Here is a 23,184-nt window from a genome sequence, read left to right as displayed (position 1 = left end):
GTGATCAGTATTTTGCATTGGGATAGCGCCAGCATTATCCCGTATTATTTTAATTCATACTTCAATCTTGTCAATATCTATCATAAACAGTGTTACTAAAGAAACGGAGGACAACATTTCCTACCCTCTTTTTCTGTATTTCGATGTGTGGGCTCCGAATTATCGTCCCGATAATTTTTGTATCGTGGCAATTGGTCATTTAGTTGATTGGACAAGATAGAAAATTTCAGTCGCATAATGAAAAAAACTGCGTATCGCCGATATCCTTGGGGGACCTACAATGGAAGTCACTTTTGTACAACTGGTGTCTGCCAACTATTTCATGTTCAGAACATCCTCTGTTTTTTATTTTAAGGGCTTTATCCTATAATATCAGTCTGAATGTTAGTTTAAGATTGTTACATTTAAAAGTACGACTGATATCCAAACATTCATTGGAAGAAAAATCTGAACGTGTATGGCCACCTTTAGTCCTACAAGTTGAGTGATTGGAAGTGACCAGTTTAACCATCCATGCATAACAAATTGCACTGGATCATAGTGTTTGGGCAATCCGTACCAACACTTATATTTGGTGAATCATCAATGAAAAGACTACAAAATATTATGTAAATATTATAGATGCTTTAAAACATCCATGTATGAATACCAGCCTATTGTGCATTATTGCTGTGGATTCTGAAAAATATATGTTTGGCATCTTACTGTAGAAAAAACATGTTACATTGAGAATGACTTAAGTTCTGTTTCAAAAGTTATACATTAATTAGACAAATTGGTTACTTATTTAGTCGCAGATGTTTTCCGTGGTTTGCTCTATATCCAAGTCAACAGCTTGGCAGTTTCCATTAACTTTGTTTCAGATTGCAGATTTATTTCCCAGGACTGAATTATTTGAGTTCTTAACACAATTTTACATTTATTTCTATCAATGTATTACATATGACAGCTGTTATTGGTATTATAAAATAAAAGGTTTTGTCTGGAAACCCGATTATCATTTTATTTGTTTCACAAATATTCTCCTGGGTAAATAAGCAGACTTCAAATGTATCCCGAATACTAAGCAAGCCTGTAACTCTTCTACCTACCTATATGCTGGCAATAAAAAGATCTTTTTATTTAAATGTTAGGAAGTTCTCCAGGGATAAGAGTAAAATATTGTCTTAAGGTGATTATTATTAATACAGCCTGAGTTCTTTTTCTGCCAGTAGGTCAAATAAACTGAATGAATAAGCTTGTGTGTAATACCTGGTAAACTAGTGATTCATATTTCCGCCGCCCACCCCTGTGTATTGCATTGAGCACAAACACATCTGTGTTCTATGAACATCTTACAGTTGTGCAATTCTGCAAAGCCTGGCTAGAGAGTCATATTTAAAGGTATACTGTTTAAAATTAATCCCATTTCTGTTCATTTGCAATTTGATGTCTGTGAAGGAGCATTTAGCATGGCCAGCGAAAATTCATTTTCTCTCATCATTATTGGCAGACAATATTCCTGCATAAGCCGTACAATTAATTACAGATACAAACTTACATTCTACTTAGAAATATGGGCAGGCTTTTATTAATGTTTCTTGTTAAAGTTGTGTTTAATTTTACCCATACTGGGGATTTTGGTCCAATACCTTCCCCCTTCTCCTTGGATTTTGCTCCTACCATTTCTTTTATTGTGAATTCTCATTAAACACTGTAACCCTGCTACTGTCAAGTGGGGAATGCTCCAATTGTTCCTGATCAATCCTTGCCTGTGTGTACCAACATCTGATGTAATAAGTGTACATACCATCTGTAGCAATGCCGAGAGGCTGCAGGTTGCTCCTTAAGAAGACGGCTGATCACTTCCCGCCCCACCTTGTGACATTAACCTAAGCCTATAGACCGCTTTGGCCTTGCTTAGATAAAATATGACCGAACACAGCAGAAAACATAATACACAAATGGAATATGCTTTTATTAATGTTTTCTTTTTAATATTGCTGGAATCCTCTTTGGTGCTATGTATCCTTTAGTATTTTACATACTATGCATTTTGTGTGGCATAGATTAAAGTGAAATCTGAGAATGTAGAATTCAGTACGCTGGCACATTGGTTTAACACCGTAGAGCAGTGCTGTCCAACTTCTGTTGTACCGAGGGCCGGAATTTTTCCGACCTACGTGGTGGAGGGCCGATAATGGAAGCCAGTTTTGACCACTCCCCTTTTTGAAACCGCACCCACTTGAAACCACACCCATGTTATCACATGACCATACCCATATTAATGGTTGTAGTACAGCAAAAACCTGCCATACTCTGCCTGCCCTACCCTGCCTGTGTGCCATACTCTTCCTACCCTACCCTGCCTTTGTGTGTGCCATACTCTGCCTTCCCTACCATGCCTGTGTGTGCCATACTCTGCCTGCCCTACCCTGCCTGCGTGCCATTCTTTCACTGTGTGTGCCATTCTTGGCTGGTTTGTGCCATACTTGGCCTGTGTGTGCCATACTCTGCCTGCCCTACCCTGCCTGTGTGTGCCATACTCTGCCTTCCCTACCCTGCCTGCGTGTGCCATACTTCCACTGTGTGTGGCATTCTTGGCTGGTTTGTGCCAAACTTGGCCTGTGTGTGCCATACTCTGCCTGCCCTACTCTGCCTGTGTGTGCCATACTCAGCCTTCCCTACTCTGCCTGTGTGTGCCATACTGTATGGCACACACAGGCAGCCTACAGTGACACAATGCTGGCACTGCTCCTACAGTCTGCACAATAACTATATATTAAAAACCTTTTTAATTGCAGTACCACCTCAGTACATGTTCTTTTTGTAGTATGCAGGGATTATTTGTGGGTTTCTACTGCTCCTGAGGTGTGAACAGGGGAACAATGGGGGTGATTACAGCCTGAGCCTGAGGTGTGAACACTGCAGGGGGTGAACAATGCAGAGATTAAAAAGTGTGAACAACACAGGGGATTACATATTTAAACAATACAGCCTGATTACAGCCTGAATCTGAGGTGAGAACCATGCAGGGGGGGGGGGGGCAGTTAATCACAGTACTGATACCATTTAAAGCTTACACAAGAGTAAGCCATCAAAGCAGCCAGACAGGTGGGGGGCCACACAGAGGGGGGTCGCGGGCCGCCAGTTGGACAGCACTGCCGTAGAGTATACTTTCCCTGGCAAGTTATGGGTTAATAAAGTTGGAGCAGCTGTTTTACTTTCTAGACCTGTTTTTCCTTTTTCTCTCTGCCATCTGTGAACAGTATGACACCTTGCTTTCATACTATTTAGGAACAATAAAATTTACATTTAATAAAGTAGCAGTACAATTGCCCAAGTTTTCAAGTAATTGTCATTCTTTCAGTAATTTAGGCACACAATTGACATACAGTTACCCTCTACTTAAACCCAAAATCGTGATATGTAGTACTGTTATCTCTAGCTGTCTGTGGAAAATAGCTGTCTGTGTGACAATAGTTATAGTGAATCCTAGCCTGAAATTACTGAGCCAGGCTTCTGAATCTGTTATGCCGCTTTTTTCAGGCTTATGCATTATTTTGTCATTCCTTAAATTAAATATCAAATCTCACAGCCTCAGAAAACCATTAATTGCTCTAAAATGTTAAATATTTGGTTTTTCCTGCAGATCTGTTAAAAATGTTTTGCACCAGGGCTAAATAACTTGAAGACCACTGGTGAGATTTGCATGCCAAGGGATTATAATGGAACCTAGTTTATACAACTGACTCCCGTATAGGAAATCATTTTCTGTAATTTGGACCATATTGCATAATCGTGTGACTAGACTTCTGTATCCCCTAGAACTAAATTTAATATAGCCATGGTAGGCACCCTTCCACACAAATGTGTATGTGCCATAAACTCTTGCTACAATGAATGTCAAAATTGACTTTTGCTACTTGTTTAGCTCGCACATTATGTTGCTAATATTCTGAAAACTTAAAGCCATATTGCACATGTGCATATCCTGAAATCCTGAGATTTAGTGGCTTGTTTGCTAAAGACTCAGGCCTAAAGGTGGCCCATACACGCTAAGATCCACTTGCCTGGTTGCCAAGCGAGCGGATCTTCTAACGATATTGTAAGCTCTTTTGGGCAGGGCTCTCTTCATCTCTTGTATCGGTTATTGATTGCTTTATATGTTACTCTGTATGTCCAATGTATGAAACCCACTTATTGTACAGCCCTGCGGTATATGTTGGCGCTTTATACATAAATGTTAATAATAATAATATCCTATGGCGATATCCGCTTAATCCAGGCCAATTCGGTCATTGGGCCTTGGGGCCAAATGATCGAATTAGAACAACGTGTATAGGCGCAGTTGGTTCAGGGGCCACATCTACGAGCCAATGCAGTCCCTGATCCGACTAAATTTTTAAGCCTGCCTGGTCGATATCTGCCCGATTTCAGGCCAGATATTGGTTGGGCAGGCCTGTTGTTAGTGCCCATACATGGCCACCTTTAGGCCTATGTATAAAGCTAAATAAGGAACCTCCCTGTCCAGCTATCCACTGAATAGCTTTATGAAATGGTTGACATACTTACAAAAAGCATATGGGTAGTGCATCTTGCTTATGTTAAACATGCAGCATCATTCATCTTGCATTTTGGGAGTGTATGCAGTTTATTCCACATCAGGCTGCTCCAATATAATCAGATAAAAGCAAAGTGAATATTAGTGTTTGGATTTTCATAGTATGACTGCAGCACTCCCACATGCCAGAGGTTAATTGGCAGTACACTGACACAGCCTGCTGCAGAGACTCAGCCATTATCTGTGACCTTTAATGTCACTTTTGGCAGGGAAGTATGATCTATATCTGATCTTGGGAATTCAAGGCATCTTCCTGCCCTGCCTTTCTGATAGAGCTCGTAAAGATATAGTAAGGAAATTAGTGGAAGGAAAGTGATCAAAGATTACATTATTAGGACTTCCATGGATGACCTTCCTCGTAGAAAGCATAGGGAAGAAAGATTGTAAGCTTAGGTCGAGCAGAAATTAAGATAGTGAGACAATGCTTCATGATAAGGATGATTACAGCACAGGAAACAATCCAATTGGCTTTCCATAGAAAAACATTATACCTGTTGTATTCTAGTCTCAAAGTTTAGTTCAGTAAAATTGTGGTGTATGGTTGTTCACTGGCTGTTGACTGACCATTCCTTCTGAATTACCTAAATAAAATGTAATATATATAGAGAGAGAGTTTCCTCCCTTTAATTTACAGTTGGTCTGTCTGCACAAAAGATTCTGGTCTTTGGTTGCCTGTTATTAACACAATAAATCTCTCCAACTTTGCTGTTCTTATATCTGTGCTCAGTCTCAGTCAAATGGTGTCATAACTAAATCACAGGAGTACAGTGCAGGATCAGTATTGTTTCCAAGTAAACCAACACATTTGCACAATAGTGTTAAAGGAAAGGAACATCACAGTGCAGTGCATTTTGGATTATGTAGTTCATGCATGCTGTCAGTAAGAGAAGTTTGTAACCTTAATATTTTAGTCCCAGGATTTCAAATGATAAATAAAGAGAAGAATTGTTTTGAAGATGGATTTCAGCATATAAAAATGGATTTATTCATATTTTTTTGAAGGAACAGATTACAGTGATATATATTAGGGGTTCTGTGGGGCTTTTTAACAAATCTTGGTTCTGAAGCCGGAGTTCCCCTGGACAATTTTTGGCCAGATATTGGTAGGGTAGGCCCATTAGAGCGCCACATACATGGGCAGTTAAGCTCCCAAATCAGCATCTTAAATAAGCTTAAAAAACAGTCTTCTCGCTGTGCCTACGCAGAAGCATTGAATCTGCCCGGTTGCAGGCATATGCAGCCGATACCCGCCAACTAAGGCGGGACTGCATGCTTACAACACACCCGTGTGACCTTACCCTTAGTGGCTATTGTAACTAGTTTCTGAGTCTCTAAATTGACTTTTAGGTAACATATTCAAAGCAGTGCTCTGGTGAAACACTTTTTCTTCAGTGGTTGTGAGATACATTATTCTACAATAAATAGAATAGTTACTTTGGATTTGGGTGTGAATAAAGGTGGCCACACACGTGGCGATTTGCGATGTTTTGTGCGACCAACAATAGAATTTCTACCTCCTTCTGCCGATTCAGCCCTGACGGCAGATTTTGCTCAGGCACCTTCTATGGCGCCCGATCAAAATCTTTTAACCTGGCCGATCGGCGAGTCAACCGATATCAGCAGACTCCTGCGATATTGGTCGACTCGTGACTTGCCATACACGCACCGAATATCGTACGAAACAAGGTTTTGTACGATATTATTGGTGCGTGTATGGCCAGCTTAAGACTGTTGCTCAGATCTGTACTGGAATTTGGCCCTGCATGCATTTTTATGTATGTATGTATGAAGATTTTTAGTTAGCTTCTCCTTACTTGTCAGCAACATGTTTTATACAAGCTAATAAAGGCTTATCATTACTGCTATGTTCTGTGGGTGTTTGTCAGAACACATTATTAAAATTATTAGGCATCAAACTTTAACATTAAGCAAAAACAAGTCACTAGCAAAAATGTATTTACGCTCATTAGTGAGTTAAATTCTCCCCCCCACAGCTAATTTACAGAGCTAAATTCATGGTCTCCCTGTCATGTCTGTCAGTATTGAAAATGGAAGTGGGAGTTTTTGCTGAAAGGGTTAAAGTAATTCAAAATAAATTAATTAGTAGTGATGTTTAGTTGCACTTTAATTTGCTTGGTAGCAGCTTGCCGATCTTTGCAGTAAGCCAGCTGTTCTTAGCTATATGTTGCTGATGCATACCCAAAATCTGCTGTGACATATTATCACTTCTATTTCTAGCAACTTGATTGTAAATTTCAGTATTGGGGTATTCTGTTTTTTTTTAGCCTTTTTTGTGTCCCCATATAGATTCACTGTTCTTGTTTTATATTTCTGTACATGATCGTATGCTGTGCTAAATATTACTTTGCACATCCAAAGAGATCTGAACAGCTTTAATAAATGGGCCATTTGCATAGGCCCACCTTGACAGGGAGGGCTGCCATCTGACATTTCAGCTGCCATACCTCATGAACCAAATACCTCCCAAGTATTGCAGTCCCCCTCTTTTTAAAAAGCTGCAATAGCTATACTAGCTGTGTAGTAACCCACTATAAGCAAGAAGCCAGTGCAGTTACCAGAATACAAAACAGTGCTCTCTAGCAGGCTGGCCTAATGTAATCTGGCTTCTCTGAACTAATAAGGTCTTAAGTCAAGATGTTAAATGAGAAATACTTGTTTTTTTTGTGGGGGGTGGGTGGATAAATGGGTGGTTCACCTTTAAGGGCTCTGGCACACGGGGAGATTAGTCGCCCGCGACAAATCTCCTGCGTATCGGGCGACTAATCTCCCCGAAATGCCATCCCACCGGTGATTTACATTTTCAATGAAATCGCGCAAGTTTCCTCTCGAGGCAACTTGTGCGATTTCACTGAAATCGCGCCACCGCGTTTGCCATCCCACCGGCAATTTACATTTTCACCGGTGGGATGGCAATCTGGGGAGATTATTCGCCCGCGAACAGGGAGTTTTGTCACGGGCGACTAATCTCCCCGTGTGCTAGAGCCCTAAGTTAAATTTTAGTATGTTTAGCAACTTTTCAATTGGTCTTTATTTATGGTTTGGGAATTATTTGATTTTCTTTTCTGACTCTTTCCAACTTTTAAAACGGAGGTCACTAACCCCGGCAGATAAAAAAAAAAAATATTGTTCTTTGGGGCTACAGTGTTATTGCTGTTTTTTTACTTTTTATTACTTATTTTTCATTCAGACCCACTCCTGTGTATATTCCAGTTTCTTCTTCAAAACACTGCCTGGTTTCTAGGGTAATTTCGACCCTAGCAGCCATATAGCTTCTAAAATTCTATACTGGAGAGTTGCTGAATAATAAGAAAATGAAGACCAATTGCAGATTGTTTCAGAATATCATTCTTTACATACTATACTAAAAGTTAATTCAGAGCTGAACAACCCCTTTAAGTTGCCAGTTTTTAAAAGAATGCAAATAAACAACAATCAGTTTACACCCATTGTGAAACACAAACATGGCCTCTTAGATATACAGGTATACCTGTTATCCAGAATGCTTGGGACCAAGGGTATTCCAGGATAAGGGATCTTTCTGTAATTTGGATCGCCATACCTTAAGTCTACTAAAAAAATCAATAAAACATTAATTAAACCCAATAGAATTGTTTTGCACACTATAAGGATTTAGTTAGTTAGTTGGGATCCATACCTGGTGCACTCTTACCTTCCAATTTGTGCCTGTATGTTACCCAACCACTTAGATTATAAGCTCTATGGGGCAGGGACCTCCTTCCTACTGTGTCTCATACCACATCTCCAGAGATAGTGTCAGCACTCCAAGGCTCAATGTTCCACGGGGCGCACAGCCAAAATATGAGTATACAAAAAATAATCGTTCGTAGCCGGGAAACAATATGTTTTCAATACATTTTTGACAAAGTATTGAAGGGTGTGCCGGCTACGGATGATTATTTTTTTATATATATATATATATATATATATATATATATATATATATATATATATATATATATATATATATTTATTTATTTATTTATTATAACACTTGTCCTCCCTGTGTGTAATTTTGTAAGATTGTACAGAGCTGCGTACCCTTGTGGCTCTTTATAAATAAAGTTATATATACATACATACGTACAATTACAAGGTACTGTTTTATTACTACAGAGAAAAAGGAAATCATTTTTAAAATTCTGTATTATTTAAAATGGAGTCTATGGGAGATGGGCTTTCCGTAATTCGGAGCTTTCTGGATAATGAGTTTCCGGATAAGGGATCCCATACCTGTAATAGGAGGTGAAGACTGGATTAAGGGCAACTGGGGGTATACCTATTGACAGTGTTCCAAATTGCGTGTGAACAGTAGCCTCACCCATTCTTGTAGTTTGCACCTTTTCACAGTGAGGAAACAAAATAAACTTATGTCTGCTGCAGTGTTTTGACATCAGGCAGGTGCCTCATATTTGCCATTCTTGTCTTCTAATGAATTCCAAAGATAAACTTTAGAATGCGAAAATGTCACTGCCACCCATGGTTAGTGGTTGGCAGAGTTGTAAAAAGAGGCAGTCCTTGGAACAGCTGATTATCTGCTCCAACAGTGGCTATGTATGAACTCCCAGAATCAATGCTAATTTACTGTGAGTAGTCAAATCGGATAAGATCTGCTTGTTTGGTTGCAGCTCTCTGGGAAATGTCTTCAAAACAATTTGCCTATCATTCTGTTTGAAAATGAAGTGTAGCTATAGCAGCAGCACATCCTAGGTTTTTTGATCACTAAAACTATTGTTGCCTCAGGTGGAGGAATACAAATATAAAGAGAGGGTTTGCTGGCAGCAAGCTATAACCATGCAGTGCAACTGTTACTTAAGAGACAATAAAAGGTAGATAAGGCTGTGTACAAGCAAACAAGCTTTCCCTTTGATTACTGAAACACATTATACCTTTTTTTGTTTATCCATTTGCTCGCAGTCATCCTCCTTTGCAGAGCGCATTTCCTTTATTATCCCCATTAGAATTTAGGTTGGCAACATTTCCATGAAGAACTATTTGCCTGATGGATTTGGTGGAGCCCTGCCATGAGATATGAGAGCAACTGAAACTTATTACACACAAGCTTTGCTTTCCCCTTGTCTTGGTATATGTTATGCTTTTAACTGTAGAGACCACACTGTTCCACACTGCATATTTTATTACAAAACATGGGCAAATATTACATCTGTTTCTGGTACATATACAAGTCATATCCTCATATTCCATAGGAGGTGTTGGCATTAGAGGCCTTGTTGTTTGATTAACTTCAGGTCCTTCATTTCTTTATTTATTGTTTATCCATCTAGGTTTAACCGTCCTTCTGCCCCCAGTTGTTGTGACTACATGCCACATAACGTGCCACACTATTAAGATTAGTACAGCATAAGTTGCCTCTCCACCCTATGACCCACTGAATGTTCTGCCTTGCCCTTGAGGCTGCAGGCATTTCTCCTTTGCTAACATATATTTTGCACAGATTATTTTACAATAAGGGGCACATTTACTAATCCACGAATCCGAATCACGAATGGGAAAAAATCGTATTGGAAACGAAAATTTCGTAAGATCGCAAATATCACGAAAATGCGTACAAAAAAATCGTATTAGTCATGATAATATCGTATTGGCGATCCGAAAGTCACGAAATTTTCGTACCGAACAATTGTAAACAGCGGTAAAACCTTTCCGTTTTTTTTCGTGCAAACGTCCGAAAAAGTCGTGCGCCGTACGAAAAAGTCGTGCGGACGCCCGAAAAAATCGTCGAAAATACGCTTTTGTAAATGTGCCCCCAAGTGTGTGTATATATATATATATATATATATATATGTGTGTGTGTGTGTGTGTGTGTGTGTGTGTGTGTGTGTGTGTGTGTTTTTCTAGGTTGTGCTCCAAAATATAGTATCTTCAAGTTGTAGCCAGTTAGACCAGGAGGAAGTGGTATAGTGATGATGCACTGCCATTACAATGTGAATAATATGTTGTCATAGCAAAGCTTTACTATTAACCATGCAAAATTTTAGGATTCCTCTAGCTCAGGGGTGCCTAAAAGGTAGATTGCGGTCTACCAGTAGATCGCTTTAAAGTTTCTGGTAGAGGTGGAATGCAGTGGGATGACATCCCGCCACTTTTTTTTTTGCTTTTGAGTGCGGCTGCTCAAGTCATCTGTCTTTATAGTTTCCACCAGGCAGCTCTATGTATTTGTTCCCACTGCATTTATATATTGCATATGTGTATTTGTTAAACATCGATTGATACATTTTCTTGCTTATTGTGATAAATGATTGACGTTGCACTATTTTAACTGGGGTAGATCTCATTAACATTAACATTTATTTTTAAAGCGCCAACATATTCCGCAGCGCTGTACAATAAGTGGGTTACATACATTGGACATACAGAGTAACATATAAAGCAATCAATAAGCGTTACAAGAGGTGAAGAGGGCCCTGCCCAAAAGAGCTTACAATCTCATGATAGAGGCCAAGTGGCAAGAGTAGAGCACAGGGTGACAATCTGGGCACCCCTGCTCTAGCTCTATATGAGCACCATCTATAATTTGAAGGCAGTGCAGAAAATAACTTTGCAAAGATACTTTGTTTATTCTCTTCGACAAATTTATAGACTTTTCATGCCACATGTATTGGTGTAAAAAAACTGCATATATTTATGGGAAGATGCCTTGAAAGGCTAAGGTTATGTGCACATGGTGTGTCTGTGCTTGTAAACTGTGTTCAGTATGTTGGCATTCTATATATTGGTGTTGCCTGTGGCCACTTGTTTGCCTATATAATTCTCAGTTTGACAGTGACAATTGCTCTCTGTATAATTTTCTAAGGTTAGTGCAGATGGGATCCGTTATCTCGAAATCCATTATCCAGAAAGTTCTGAATTATGGAAAGCCTGTCTCCCATAGATTTCATTCTAAGCAAATAATTCAAATTTTTGATAATGATTTCCTTTTTCTCTGTAATTATAAAACAGTACCATGTACTTGATCCCAACTAAAATATAATTAATCCTTATTGGAGGCAAAACAATCCTATTGGGTTTATTCAATATTTAAATGATTTTTAGCAGACTTAAGGTATGGAGATCCAAATTACGGCAAGATCCCTTACCTGGCAAACCCCAGGTCCTAAACATTCTGGATAACGGGTCCTATACCTGTAGTAGTTGCTAGTAGATATCGTTCTTGCACTGGTTTCATATTTTTATTGTACTTTTTACACAGCACATCTATAAGGGGAAGTGACATAGGGGAGCTGTATATGGGGGGGGGGGGAGAGAAACTCTGCAGCAGCTTGAATGCACAGATACAGATGTACAGGCAAATTTTTTTTTATGCGGAATTAGTTGCCCTTTATGTGGACAAATTGGCTGATAAACATCTCATTGTACTATGCTGCTGTGTTCCTCCTTGCAAAAATACCATCCTCCACCTCTCGCACTTCCATCTGGCTAATCTAGGCTCTTTTTTTTTTTTTTTTATTTGTTCCAGATTTCTGATAAAGCACTTAATTGTCTAACCTGTAATTATATTCAGCATGCTGTCCTGCTGTCCATTTAAGAATAATGCTGCAGATTAAAATGTTATTTGCTGTTTGTGCATCATATTTGTCTGAAAGATATTGAGCTAAATCCTATTAAGTGGACAACCGCTGGCATGCTTTATGTCCCAGGCCCACGGCACGCTTTCTCTGCTTGTTCTACATCCCATTACGAGCCACTTCCTATGGTGATGTGGGGATGATCTCATTATTGCTCTGAGTCATTCTGCTCTTATTGTATTGAAATATGGGAGGCATTTGTTGAATGGCTGTGCTAGTGTACTTGTTTGCCTTTATTTGCCCATGTAGTTAATTTGCAAGGGGACGCAGCTGCGGCACTGCTTAGTGTTATCTCTGTGAATCAGGCACTTTTCCCATTCATCCCCACACTTGGCTGTGTTTCATTCACATTCAAAGTGTCCAACACCTTTTATAGTGTGAAATATGAAATGTTTTTAATTAAAGAGCTGCCTGTTGCACAGCCAATATATTAGGACCTCTTGACATCTCTGCTGGCTATGGCTAAATATCGTACATGTTGGTAGAGCTTGGGCTTTTGCTCACCCCCCCAGTAACTATTGTAGACTAACGGCAAACATTCCCTCCTGCTCCTCCAATGAAAAAGCTTGCGGACCTCTGTGCTTTATTCCTTTTCTGAAACTTTTGCTGGGTTGTACCATATTTTACCAAAATGGATATGTATTTGGAGATTCTTCCGTTGGTGTGCCTCCACCTGTTGTGAAATCTTTACTCTCTTCATCCAGATAGGTGACACTGCATTTAAACATTATTAGAGATAAAATCTATATATAGGTAGGGTCTGGATCCATGGGGTTCTAGGATGCATTCTGCCATCCAAACTAAATTACTGCAGGTCTTTGTGCTTTGTTTTTATAGCTTAGAGACCTGCAGCTAGCCCCATGAGTACAGTGCTGCCTACATTTTTCAGCTTTCTATTTATGGCGTGGTGGCAGTTAATTGAACCCCCTCCTATCCCTACCTTGTACTGCATTCATACATCAGAAGTTATGGAACAGGGATGGTGGCTGCAATAGGCCCTGTCCAGGGATCTATGAGCCAGCGCTCTGATTCTCGCACCTGGATTTTTTTCTGTCTGGCTTGAGGTGCAGCACCAAGCCAGACACTGGGAAGCAGGGCTGTTTAAATATGCACTAAGGGGTATATTTGTTCTTGGGCTCTTTGTAAATGGTTCTGAGCCCCAGAAGCTCCTTCCTGCCTTATGTTTGGCCCACTATTTACAACACCCAAAGCTTTAAGCGGAATTGCTAACTAGCAGAGGACCCTGTTGGATGCAACACAAGATGTTGGACAGGCAGGTGTCCGGACTCTCTTGGCATATAATGTACGTATAGATGGAACCTTGGGGATCTGGCAACCTCATTAGTCTTACCATTTCTCAAAAATGTGACTGTTGTTTTCCCATAGGGTTGCAACAGAACAGCATCAAGGTCAGTTTTATAATACATTTTATATAATTTTTTGTGTTTTGTTATTTTCTTTTGCCTCTGTCCCTTCCTTTCTTGCCAACACCTTGTATCCTCTGTTCATTTCCCAATGTAATCTTTTTTTTTTTAACTGTCACATTCCTTACCCCTCCTGTTTCCTTGTTCCATCATCAACCTTTTTTGCAGCTGTTTTTGCTTCCTCACACTGGTCATTGTTATGTTATTTACATTTTCTTTTTATTTTATTGCCTATTGTTAGAGTTTCAATTTTATGATGTCCTATTCTTCCTTTCCCCTTCCCTTATGATTCTTTCTGTTCTTCCTTGTTTTTCTATTTTTTGTATATGTATTCTGCTTTCCCTTTTGCTGCTATCTTTTCATTCCTCTTGACATCTCCCATCTCCTGTTACTTTATCAATATCCCTTTTTATAATTAGGAACAGACTTCCTTTTGGTTAGTTAAAATATGCTGTATTTGTAAATGGGAACACTATATTAAACACTATATGAACATGGCATCTTCTTGGCATGTCAGTTTTGCTGACCACCATTAAGCAGGAAGTGCTGTTGCTGCAGGCAGGAAATGACATCAGAAGTGAGCGGAGGTAGAAAAAAAATTGAAAAATATTGATAATTTAAGATAAGAAATATAGATATATTTATAAAATATAAGAAACATAGATAAGACCTGCCGACCACCATCTATACCCACATCCAAAAATCCTACCTGAGCTCTAATCTTAAGTGTCTGAACACTTGAGGACAGTGAGAAAACATACTCATTTATTAAAGGATTTGTTGACCTTCAAAACCATTATATGCAGATACACCCAAGAATAAAATTTTGCCTTTGCACGCCCCAAATATCACCCAAATACCAGGTGTGGCTCTGGTATTTGGGTGATTTTTTTTTGTTTATTTTGTCTAGACTGTTTGGATGTACTTTAGCCCCCACTCCTAATTACTTGTAGTTATTGATACTTAAAATTAGGGGTATAGCCATTGGATTGTGAAGTTGTGTATGAATTTGGCAGTTCCCACACAAGGATATGTGTAGTTACAATTTACAGTGCTTAAGCAATTATCTCCCTTTTTTGTCTGTTTAATAAGGTAAATGAGTGTAAGATTGGTTAATCTTATAAGCAAGGTATAGTTCCTTTTTTTTTTTTTTTGTGGTCTTCAACCATAATGGCTTATGGAACATTCTATGGCACTATCGTGGGCATTAAAACCTCCCTATTTTCCTTTCCACCAGGAGTAATGTGATCTCCCTTTGGGGAAAACACATACAGTGCTTCCACTTTCGGATGTAGCCTAATCATCTCACAAGGAAACTTTGGGCTAGTTCACGATGTGTATGTTTTCCTGCTGGTGGGAAGGTGGTTAGGGTGGGAAAATGCCCAGTGTGTCCTTGCCCTTAGACCTGTCTCTTGCTAGATTGTGTAAACCTTTAAAGATTTTTTACTGTACATTTGTAGTGTAAATGGTTTTCTGTGCCCATTTGGGTTTTTTTTAACTGTTGAACTTAAGTGCTATATGTTTATATAAAACAAAACAATAAGTAGTTTGCCATCAGTTGATTAGCAAGCAAAGCGATTATATATTGAAAATGCAAGTAAAAAGTCCTATATTTGTTTGCTACTTTGCAATAATAGTGTAGACTATAAATTATCAGTGAGGGCCCCAGCTGTAATCCACAATTGTGCTCTCTGCATATCTTGTAATATATCATAAGTGATCAAGCATTTAAGTAAATTAAAAAAAAAAAAAAAAAGTACAAGTCCCAGGACTTAGCTTGGTACCTTCAGCCTTGATAATTCTTCTAAATCTCTGTTTAGATGGAAAATGTTGCTGAACTCCAGGCTGCAGAGCCACATGGTGTGCATGGAATGCTGAGAGCTGGGGAGCAGGAAGTTTCCCAGCAATTTAACAAAAAAAAAAAACCAAAAAAAAAAAAACCTTTCTCTTTGCAATCAGTACTGCAGTCTACAAATGAGCCTGCCCGGTGTTGTCAGTGGTCTGCACAATGCCTCTTCAATAGAGCTGTTTTCTTTGTGTAATTAGCAGGGCCATTTACTTATGTAAAGCACTGGAGCACTAAAACATTATTTTGCCTAGTCCTGCACTTAAAGGAGAATGAAAGGCTAAAGGTGGCCACACACGTGGCGATTTCCGATGGTCGCACGAAAGATCGTATAATCGGTCACTAACCGTTCAGGGCTGAAATGGCAGATAAGGAGGTAGAAACAATATGATTTCTACCTCCTTCTGCCGATTAAGCCCTGAAGGCAGATTCTGCTCAGGCGCCTTGTATGGCGCCCGATCAAAATCTTTAAACCGGGCCGATCGGCGAGTCGACCGATATCAGCAGCCTCCTGCGATATCGGTCGACTCACCGACTTGCCATACACGCACCAAATATCGTACGAAACCCCGATATTAATCTGTGCGTATATGGCCAGCTTAAGTCACTTGGGGGTGCCAAAATGTTAGGCACCCCCAAGTGACTTAAATTACCTACCTTTTACCCCGGGCTGGTGCCCCTGTTAGGAGAGAACAGCACCAGCCCGGGGTAGCAGTGATCCCTTCCTCCTTCCTGTTTTGCATGCGCCAGCCCAGGGATTTCTCCGGCAGAAAAAAGAGGAAGAAGGAATCGCTCGCTCCAGGTACCCTGGGCTGGTGCTGTTTTCTGCTAACAGGGGCACCAGCCCGGGGTACAAGGTAAGCGATTAAAGTCACTTGGGGGTGCCTAACATTTTGGCCTGTATGTTACCCAACAACTTAGATTGTAAGCGCTACGGGGCAGGGACCTCCTTCCTACTGTGTCGCATACCACATGGCACTTACTCCCTGTGTATTTATACTTAGTTATTGTATTTATTATAACACTTGCCCTCCCTGTGTGTAATTTTGTATATTATAAGATTGTACAACGCTGTGTACCCTTGTGGCGCTTTATAAATAAAGTTATACATACATACATACATGTTTGGTTTTTTTGCAATAACCCATAGGAACCTACCAGCAGTTAGACTGGCAGCACAAATGTTTGATGTAGCTTTAGATATAAGAGGATCACTTTTGTAATTTAATCAAGTTTCACATTGATTTGTATTTCTTTTTTTCCCCTTTCCAGGCAATAACTGTACACATTTTATTGGTTCAGTCTTTCTTTACTTTGAAATCTGATTTGCAAGAGATCTGCTCTGCTTATTCTGAAAGTTCTTAAAAAATAAATATTTGTCCAGAACCCTTGTGGGGTGGACAATTTTGCCCCTCCCCCCACCAGATAAGAATTGGCAAATTACCAATATTACGATATGGATATTGTTTAGTTTCTTTTTTAACCAATATGCATGTGTTTCTCAACTCTGATTTAATGTGCCTCTCCTTCACTCTCTATGCTCAGATATGTTACTTGATCTCAGTGACCTTCTTCAGGTTAGTATTGTCTCTTACAAATACCTTTTTCCTTAATCTGCTTTTTCGGCCCAGCTTAGCTGGTTGAATGCATTTATTGTGTATCAGCTATCTGAGAAGCAGCCCCAGTGTACATGTACTTGCTCCAAGTATACTTACTTGACTCCAAGTACTTGCTCAGGTTTATAGCTAGACAAATGCTGTCCTTCACAGACCTTTTCTTGGAAGCACTACTGTATTGAATATATATATATATATATATATATATATATATATATATATATATATATATATATATATATATATAATATATGTCTCCAGTATCACTGCTATACTGGCCCCTGCCAGTTAGTTGCAGAACACGTTGACATAAAACTTTCTGTATTCTCTTTGTCATGCTGTATTTATTCTGTTCTCAGTATACCTGCAGGTGTAAGCTCTTGTCTCCTGCACACACACACATAGTTTAGCTATCCACTGGGATTTACAACCTGAGTCATTGTTTCCTGCTTCTTATCTTTCCATTATGCTTATTTAGCCCTGATAGTGCACTACACCAGAGCTTTGAAGACTTTCACCCCCCCCCCCCCCAGCCTTTCCATTTCTGTTTTATACATCCTTTCAGATAGCTGTTAGCACAACATAAAAGTGCATTCAAGCCCAGGTGCGCTGTGAAGTCGTCTGGCAGCAGAGCGTTGTCTAAGTTCATCAGACAGTGTGATTCACTGCAGCATAAGCCTGGCAAATTAGTCTTTGTTGTATAACCACAACTTGTCCTTGTTTGGGTTACAATTTCACTTTTCTGCCACTGTATATTTTTAATTAACCCTGGGGTATAAAAATTAAAAAGAAAAAAAAAAAAAATAATCTACAGAATGCTCAAATCTTCTGTCTTCCATTTAAATGTATTATCCACAAACTACTAGTTCTTTGATTTTTACCATTATGGGTCTATACTATTAAAATTTATCTTTGCAACTTTACAACTGAGCTTCACTACAATATACCTTTAACTTGCACCAAGGCAGAGTCTTCATAAACTCTCTTAAATCGGTGACCCTTAGGGAGGTGGGTCACGGGGAGTTTAGTCTCCCACAACTAATCTTTGCTATTGCAGGCGACTAATCTCCCCAAAATGCCATCCCACATACACGGGGGCCCAAACAGCCCCCATTATTCCAATTATCTATGGCATCTTAAAGCAGCCCACCTGGCATGTGCTAGAACCCACAAATTGCCATTCCAGGCCTGCTGCATCCTCTATGGTTATGTCTTTCCATGTGTAACATTCCTTGAACAAGTTATTTTGTACTGAAGTTTATGAGGATTCCTAAATACCTTACATCCACATGTGCACTAATGCATTGTTTCTTTACTTTGAAGTGTGTGTTTAAAGTAAGCCCTGGAAACACTAAAACAGTTCATATATGTATATATATGATTATTTTTTTAATTTTTCAATTCATATGTAATCTGAACTGCAGATAATTAGAATCTTCAGAGGAGGCACATACAGATCTCAAACTAAATTTAAATAATTGGCCTTTTGGCAGATTTCACTTACAGAAAACAGTCACATTTTGAGTGCTAAATCAATGCAGAATATTTCAAGCCAACCCATCAGAGTACATGTTTGTTTTTTTGGGGACTGGAGATTTTCCTCCTTCTGAACAACCAAGCTCAGTGACTGTTGATCCACACAGAGCCAGACCTCCCTGTTCCCTAGATAAATTGTCTTTTGGTATATATGGAAGCACTAAATATGACCATGCAGCTGCTTTGCCCGAGCAATAAATGCCCTTGACTCATCATGGTGTCAGCTTGTAGCATGTTTCATGCGCTGTGGGGGTTTATTAAAAAATAGCCTTTCAGAGAGCTAAAATCACACTGCTCCTGTTTTAGATTAGCTAAAGCACAAATGGCCAAGCCCCTGCCATGTAACACCACAGCCTTCAAATCTTGCTATCGTATAAAAATGAAAACATGCCTGCCTGCCTGCACAGGGAACACCAAGATTTGGTTTCTTAAAAAGTTCTTTTCAAGATCAACCACTTTTGGGCTACTGGGAGATCCTGTGCCAAGAATGATAAGGAGAGACAGGGCACCTGCCTAACACTGTGCCATTTGAAATGGGAAAGCTATTTTCATGCTATTTCAGAGAAAAAAAGGTATATGGCTTAAACTGTATCCACTTGTCGCATTCTGCTAAAGCAAGCCCCAGTAAAATAATTGCAGCCGAGTCCCTGCCACCTTGCCTAGAAAGTCCATTGCACGCATATTATCAAGCAGCTGCTCTGTGTAAATTCACTCTCCCCAGCTGTCCTGGTAAATGGCATCTCTCGGAGTGCTATTTATTGCACAGTGGAGTATTTCTGACAAGTGAAAAGGACCTGTTGGAATGGCAAACATTTAATGCATTTTTATTTACAAAAAAAATGTAAGATTCTGTTGAACTCCACCAGGCATTTTTGATTGTTCTGCTCATACCTTTGAGTGTAACAAATGTTACTATGGTGGCACGGCTGCTTGAAAGTATTTACTAGCCTTTATGCTCTGTTTGCTCATTATCACAGTCTCTATCCTTTGCATATTGTTATTCCGCTGACTTCAAGTCCAGCACTTTTTGACAAGGTATTGACGCTTCTCTTTACAGAGACTATGGGGCACATTTACTAAAACTCTTAACATTTTTTTTGCTCCATTATTAATGTCTATTAGGAGTTTACACCCCAAACTTTGTCACTCAATAACCATGGGCTCCTCCAGGCAACAGAGTGAGGATCTGCTAACTGATGCATATAAAGGAGGTCAGAGGCTATGAAAAGATTGCAAAACACTTCCAGCTTATGATTTCCACTGATCCACTGTCCATAATGTCATCAAAAAAATTCCTTTTCATTTAAATGCAATCAATGCAGCCTTGCAACAGGAATTTATTTGAAATGTCCCTGAATTATCAAGGGATCTGGGAATCTTACATTAAGAGGAACTTTGGAATTCAAGGCAAGATTCGGAAGATCAAGAAAACGCAAATGCAAGAAACGCAAGGCAAACAGTTGGGACTGCAAAGATCCTGCAAGAAAGTATGGCTGGAAGGGGAGTGGAATTACACCATTCTCAGTGCAGTGTTGCTTGCACAAACATGATCTGCATGGAAGGGACCCTTACCTGCAACCTCATCACAGACAAGCCATAGGCCTTTTGGAAACAAGGGTCGCAGGCTGACAAAATAAACATTGAACTTATTAGCCACAATAACCAAAGGGGGGTGATTATTAACATTTGATTTTTGTGGTTTTATAGTTTTTTTTTTAACCACAAACAAACTAACTTCCACGAATGACAGTCCATTATCAAAAGAAAACTGCAACAGCAAACAGACAAAAGCCAGCGTCAAAAACCACTAAAAATTCAATGCAAAGAAAGATCTTCCAATTGTAAAAGGGGATATCTGCCATTGACCTTTACATGATAATTAGATGGCATATTGTTCCATTCGGATTTGTCACATAATACATCTCAAAACTCACAGCTTTATCTGCAATAAAAAAAATCCTAACCAAAAAAAATTGGTTGTTTCAACATGCTGATTCCTGCAGTAGTTGTTGCCTACATCTCATTTACAAAATTAACCAAATGTGTAATTTGACAAGGGGTGCCAACTATATGACCGTATTTAAAAGACAATCGTTAGAAAACATTTGAGTCTTCAGCTGGGCACCATCCTTCAACAAAACTACATATAAAGGAACTTCAACAAAGGAGCAAGTAAAATAGTTTCTTGGTGCTGCAATATTTCTCATGATACTTATACTGTAAGAACTAAGCAGCCATATTTCCAGTGAAGCCTGGTGACATCAGTACTAGGTCAGTGCTGTCCATTTGTTACCATGTCTTGGTTAAAGAGTTTACATACTAGATGTTCTGGGGCCACATAATTATAAAGTTATAATGTCATCTAAGAAGTGAAGTGAAGCTTATAAGCAGTCTATGGGGCCTTAGAAATCTGTTTTCATCTTGCCCATGGACCCCTAGTCGGACAGCACGTGTCCTTGGCAATCTACTTTTTCTTGCTAACTTTAGGCAATGGTTATATGCAAGAACTTTTTGAGTGCTTTATATATTATGAATGCACATACACCATACTCGCTGTAAAAAAAAAAGACATTAAATTCCAACGTTCATTCAAAGACTGCAAAACTATGAATAGCGTTCTCCTGTGCTAGGTTTCTTTATGTCCAGTGCTGTTGATTTACAACCTTTTATTCTATTGTTTTGCAGGTGAATGTGTATGTCCTTGGCAAGACCTTTCTTCTCTTAGCCAGAGAACTCTGCATCAATGCTCCTGCTATAGGTAACTTTATTTTGAGTTATAACAAACACAGTGCGGTGCTGCTTTCTCAGTTTACTTAATTTATATATTTTCTAGCCGAGCCATTGCCCCCCACCAACAACACTTTTCTTACCTTCTCCGCATACATAAATGTTAAATCCTCCACAATATGTTACTGTGTCTCCCCTAGCAGGACGAGGCAGGAGGTTGTACTGTAAAGTTGCTGTCCCTTTAGTGCTTGTTCCCTGCGTGACTGCCCGTGCCACCTACAGAGATTGAGCTACTGTGTTTTTGAGGAAGAGGAACTGGATAGGAATAAAGAGCAAGGAATGGCAGAATAAAAGCCATTAAATGAAGAATTTAGAATAGGCTTGAAACATCTGTAATTTAGCCATAGAAGTGAGGCTTACCCAAAACTATCACCATTAATTTTGAAGGAGGTGTCTCCCAGTTGATACATTCACTGAGAAGGCTAAAGTGTTCATATCCATTTCTAGACTGGATAAAACAGCAGCCTTGTGCAGTTAAATAAAGACATGGGCAAGGTTTCATTTGGGGGCCTTTTGTTGACTTATATACACTAAATATAACTCAGTGATGCAGCAAAAGAAAACGATGGTAATTGTAGATAGCTATAATGTGCTTTTTTTATGCTTTTTTGCAGTCACGCTTTATAAATAGCATTCACACCACATGACAGCGGTCTTCCTATACACTTCTCTACTTACGCTTCATATTTTTAACATATTCCCTTATTAACCTAAGAAGTACTTCATAAATCACAGTCCTAATTGTGGTCCAGGTGAAAGGAGCAAAGGTAAATTTAACATGTCTGCCTCATGCTCCTACTGAACTCTTTAGTCATTTCAAAGCTTATATATTCTCCAAGATGATGTCGAGCCTTACAAGCAGAATAGTGGGGTAACTTTGGAGGCCCACTGCAAAGAAAACATTTTGGGCCTTCTCCCTTGTATAAAATAAATTACAGCTGATTTGCACAAAATAATTACAGCTGATCTGCAACATAAATATAATTTGTACAGTACAACTGGAAATCTTCAAGCTCCTTTAAGCTGAATCTTACATTCAGAATTTATTATAGACTGGTCTATAATACATTAAATGTAACTGATATTTAGTAGTGTTAGATTGTTTAGAAACAGATGAAAGACATCTACAGAAGCACTAATTTAGTAGCTCTCAAGTTCTATAGCCAGTCTTTCAGTCACAGTACATGATGTATTTCTCATCATAAATATGATCTAAGTACAAGAAAAATTAATAATGTGTGTCTCAGGTAATAGCTTTTCCATTTTAAATGAAAATGCAAAAGGTATAATAAAGTTTGGCTTCAGGGCTTAGCTATTATATATAATTTCCTTTTGAGTTTCCAGACATACTGTAGCCTTTTATTCATGCATATCTGCCTTACTTTGCACTGTTCTTATCTCAATTTTGGGAAAACTCTTTTTTTATGGTAACCAGACAATGTGGGAGAGGACCCTTCTAGAACAATTGGTCTGCAATAGCAGCTTTAATTAGAAGCATTCCTGATTTTCCAAGTGATTTGGTTATCATAGGTTTTTTAGCCCTTACAAAACTGTCAGTTCTGATCCTGAGAGAGGCCATCAAAAACCCCATCAAGTATGCCTCCACTCTATCACAGTCACAATTGATTTTAATAATAATCACAAATTTGTTTTGCTTAAAAAAATAAAAATACTTGCTGCTATATGGACTTAATTTTCTTCCTTCCTATACTGATGGTTGGCACATAAATCCTGTAGTCTTAGCAGA

The 23,184-nt window shown here is 39.1% G+C and overlaps 1 protein-coding gene across 1 annotated transcript in view; it reads left to right on the top strand.

The window, feature by feature from the left end:
* The window catches only part of brf1 (BRF1, RNA polymerase III transcription initiation factor 90 kDa subunit), a 165,676-nt gene that overhangs the window by 39,884 nt on the left and 102,608 nt on the right, over window positions 1-23,184 (top strand). Inside the window, 2 exon segments of the mRNA NM_001195621.1 lie at window positions 17,044-17,075; window positions 21,336-21,408. Coding sequence (NP_001182550.1) covers window positions 17,044-17,075; window positions 21,336-21,408 — 105 coding nt within the window.

The sequence above is a fragment of the Xenopus tropicalis genome, chromosome 8, assembly GCF_000004195.4.
Source record: "Xenopus tropicalis strain Nigerian chromosome 8, UCB_Xtro_10.0, whole genome shotgun sequence".
Classification (NCBI taxonomy): Eukaryota; Metazoa; Chordata; class Amphibia; order Anura; family Pipidae; genus Xenopus; species Xenopus tropicalis.
The sequence above is the reverse complement of the archived record's forward strand: the minus strand, read 5'-3'. Positions and strand labels throughout refer to the sequence as shown.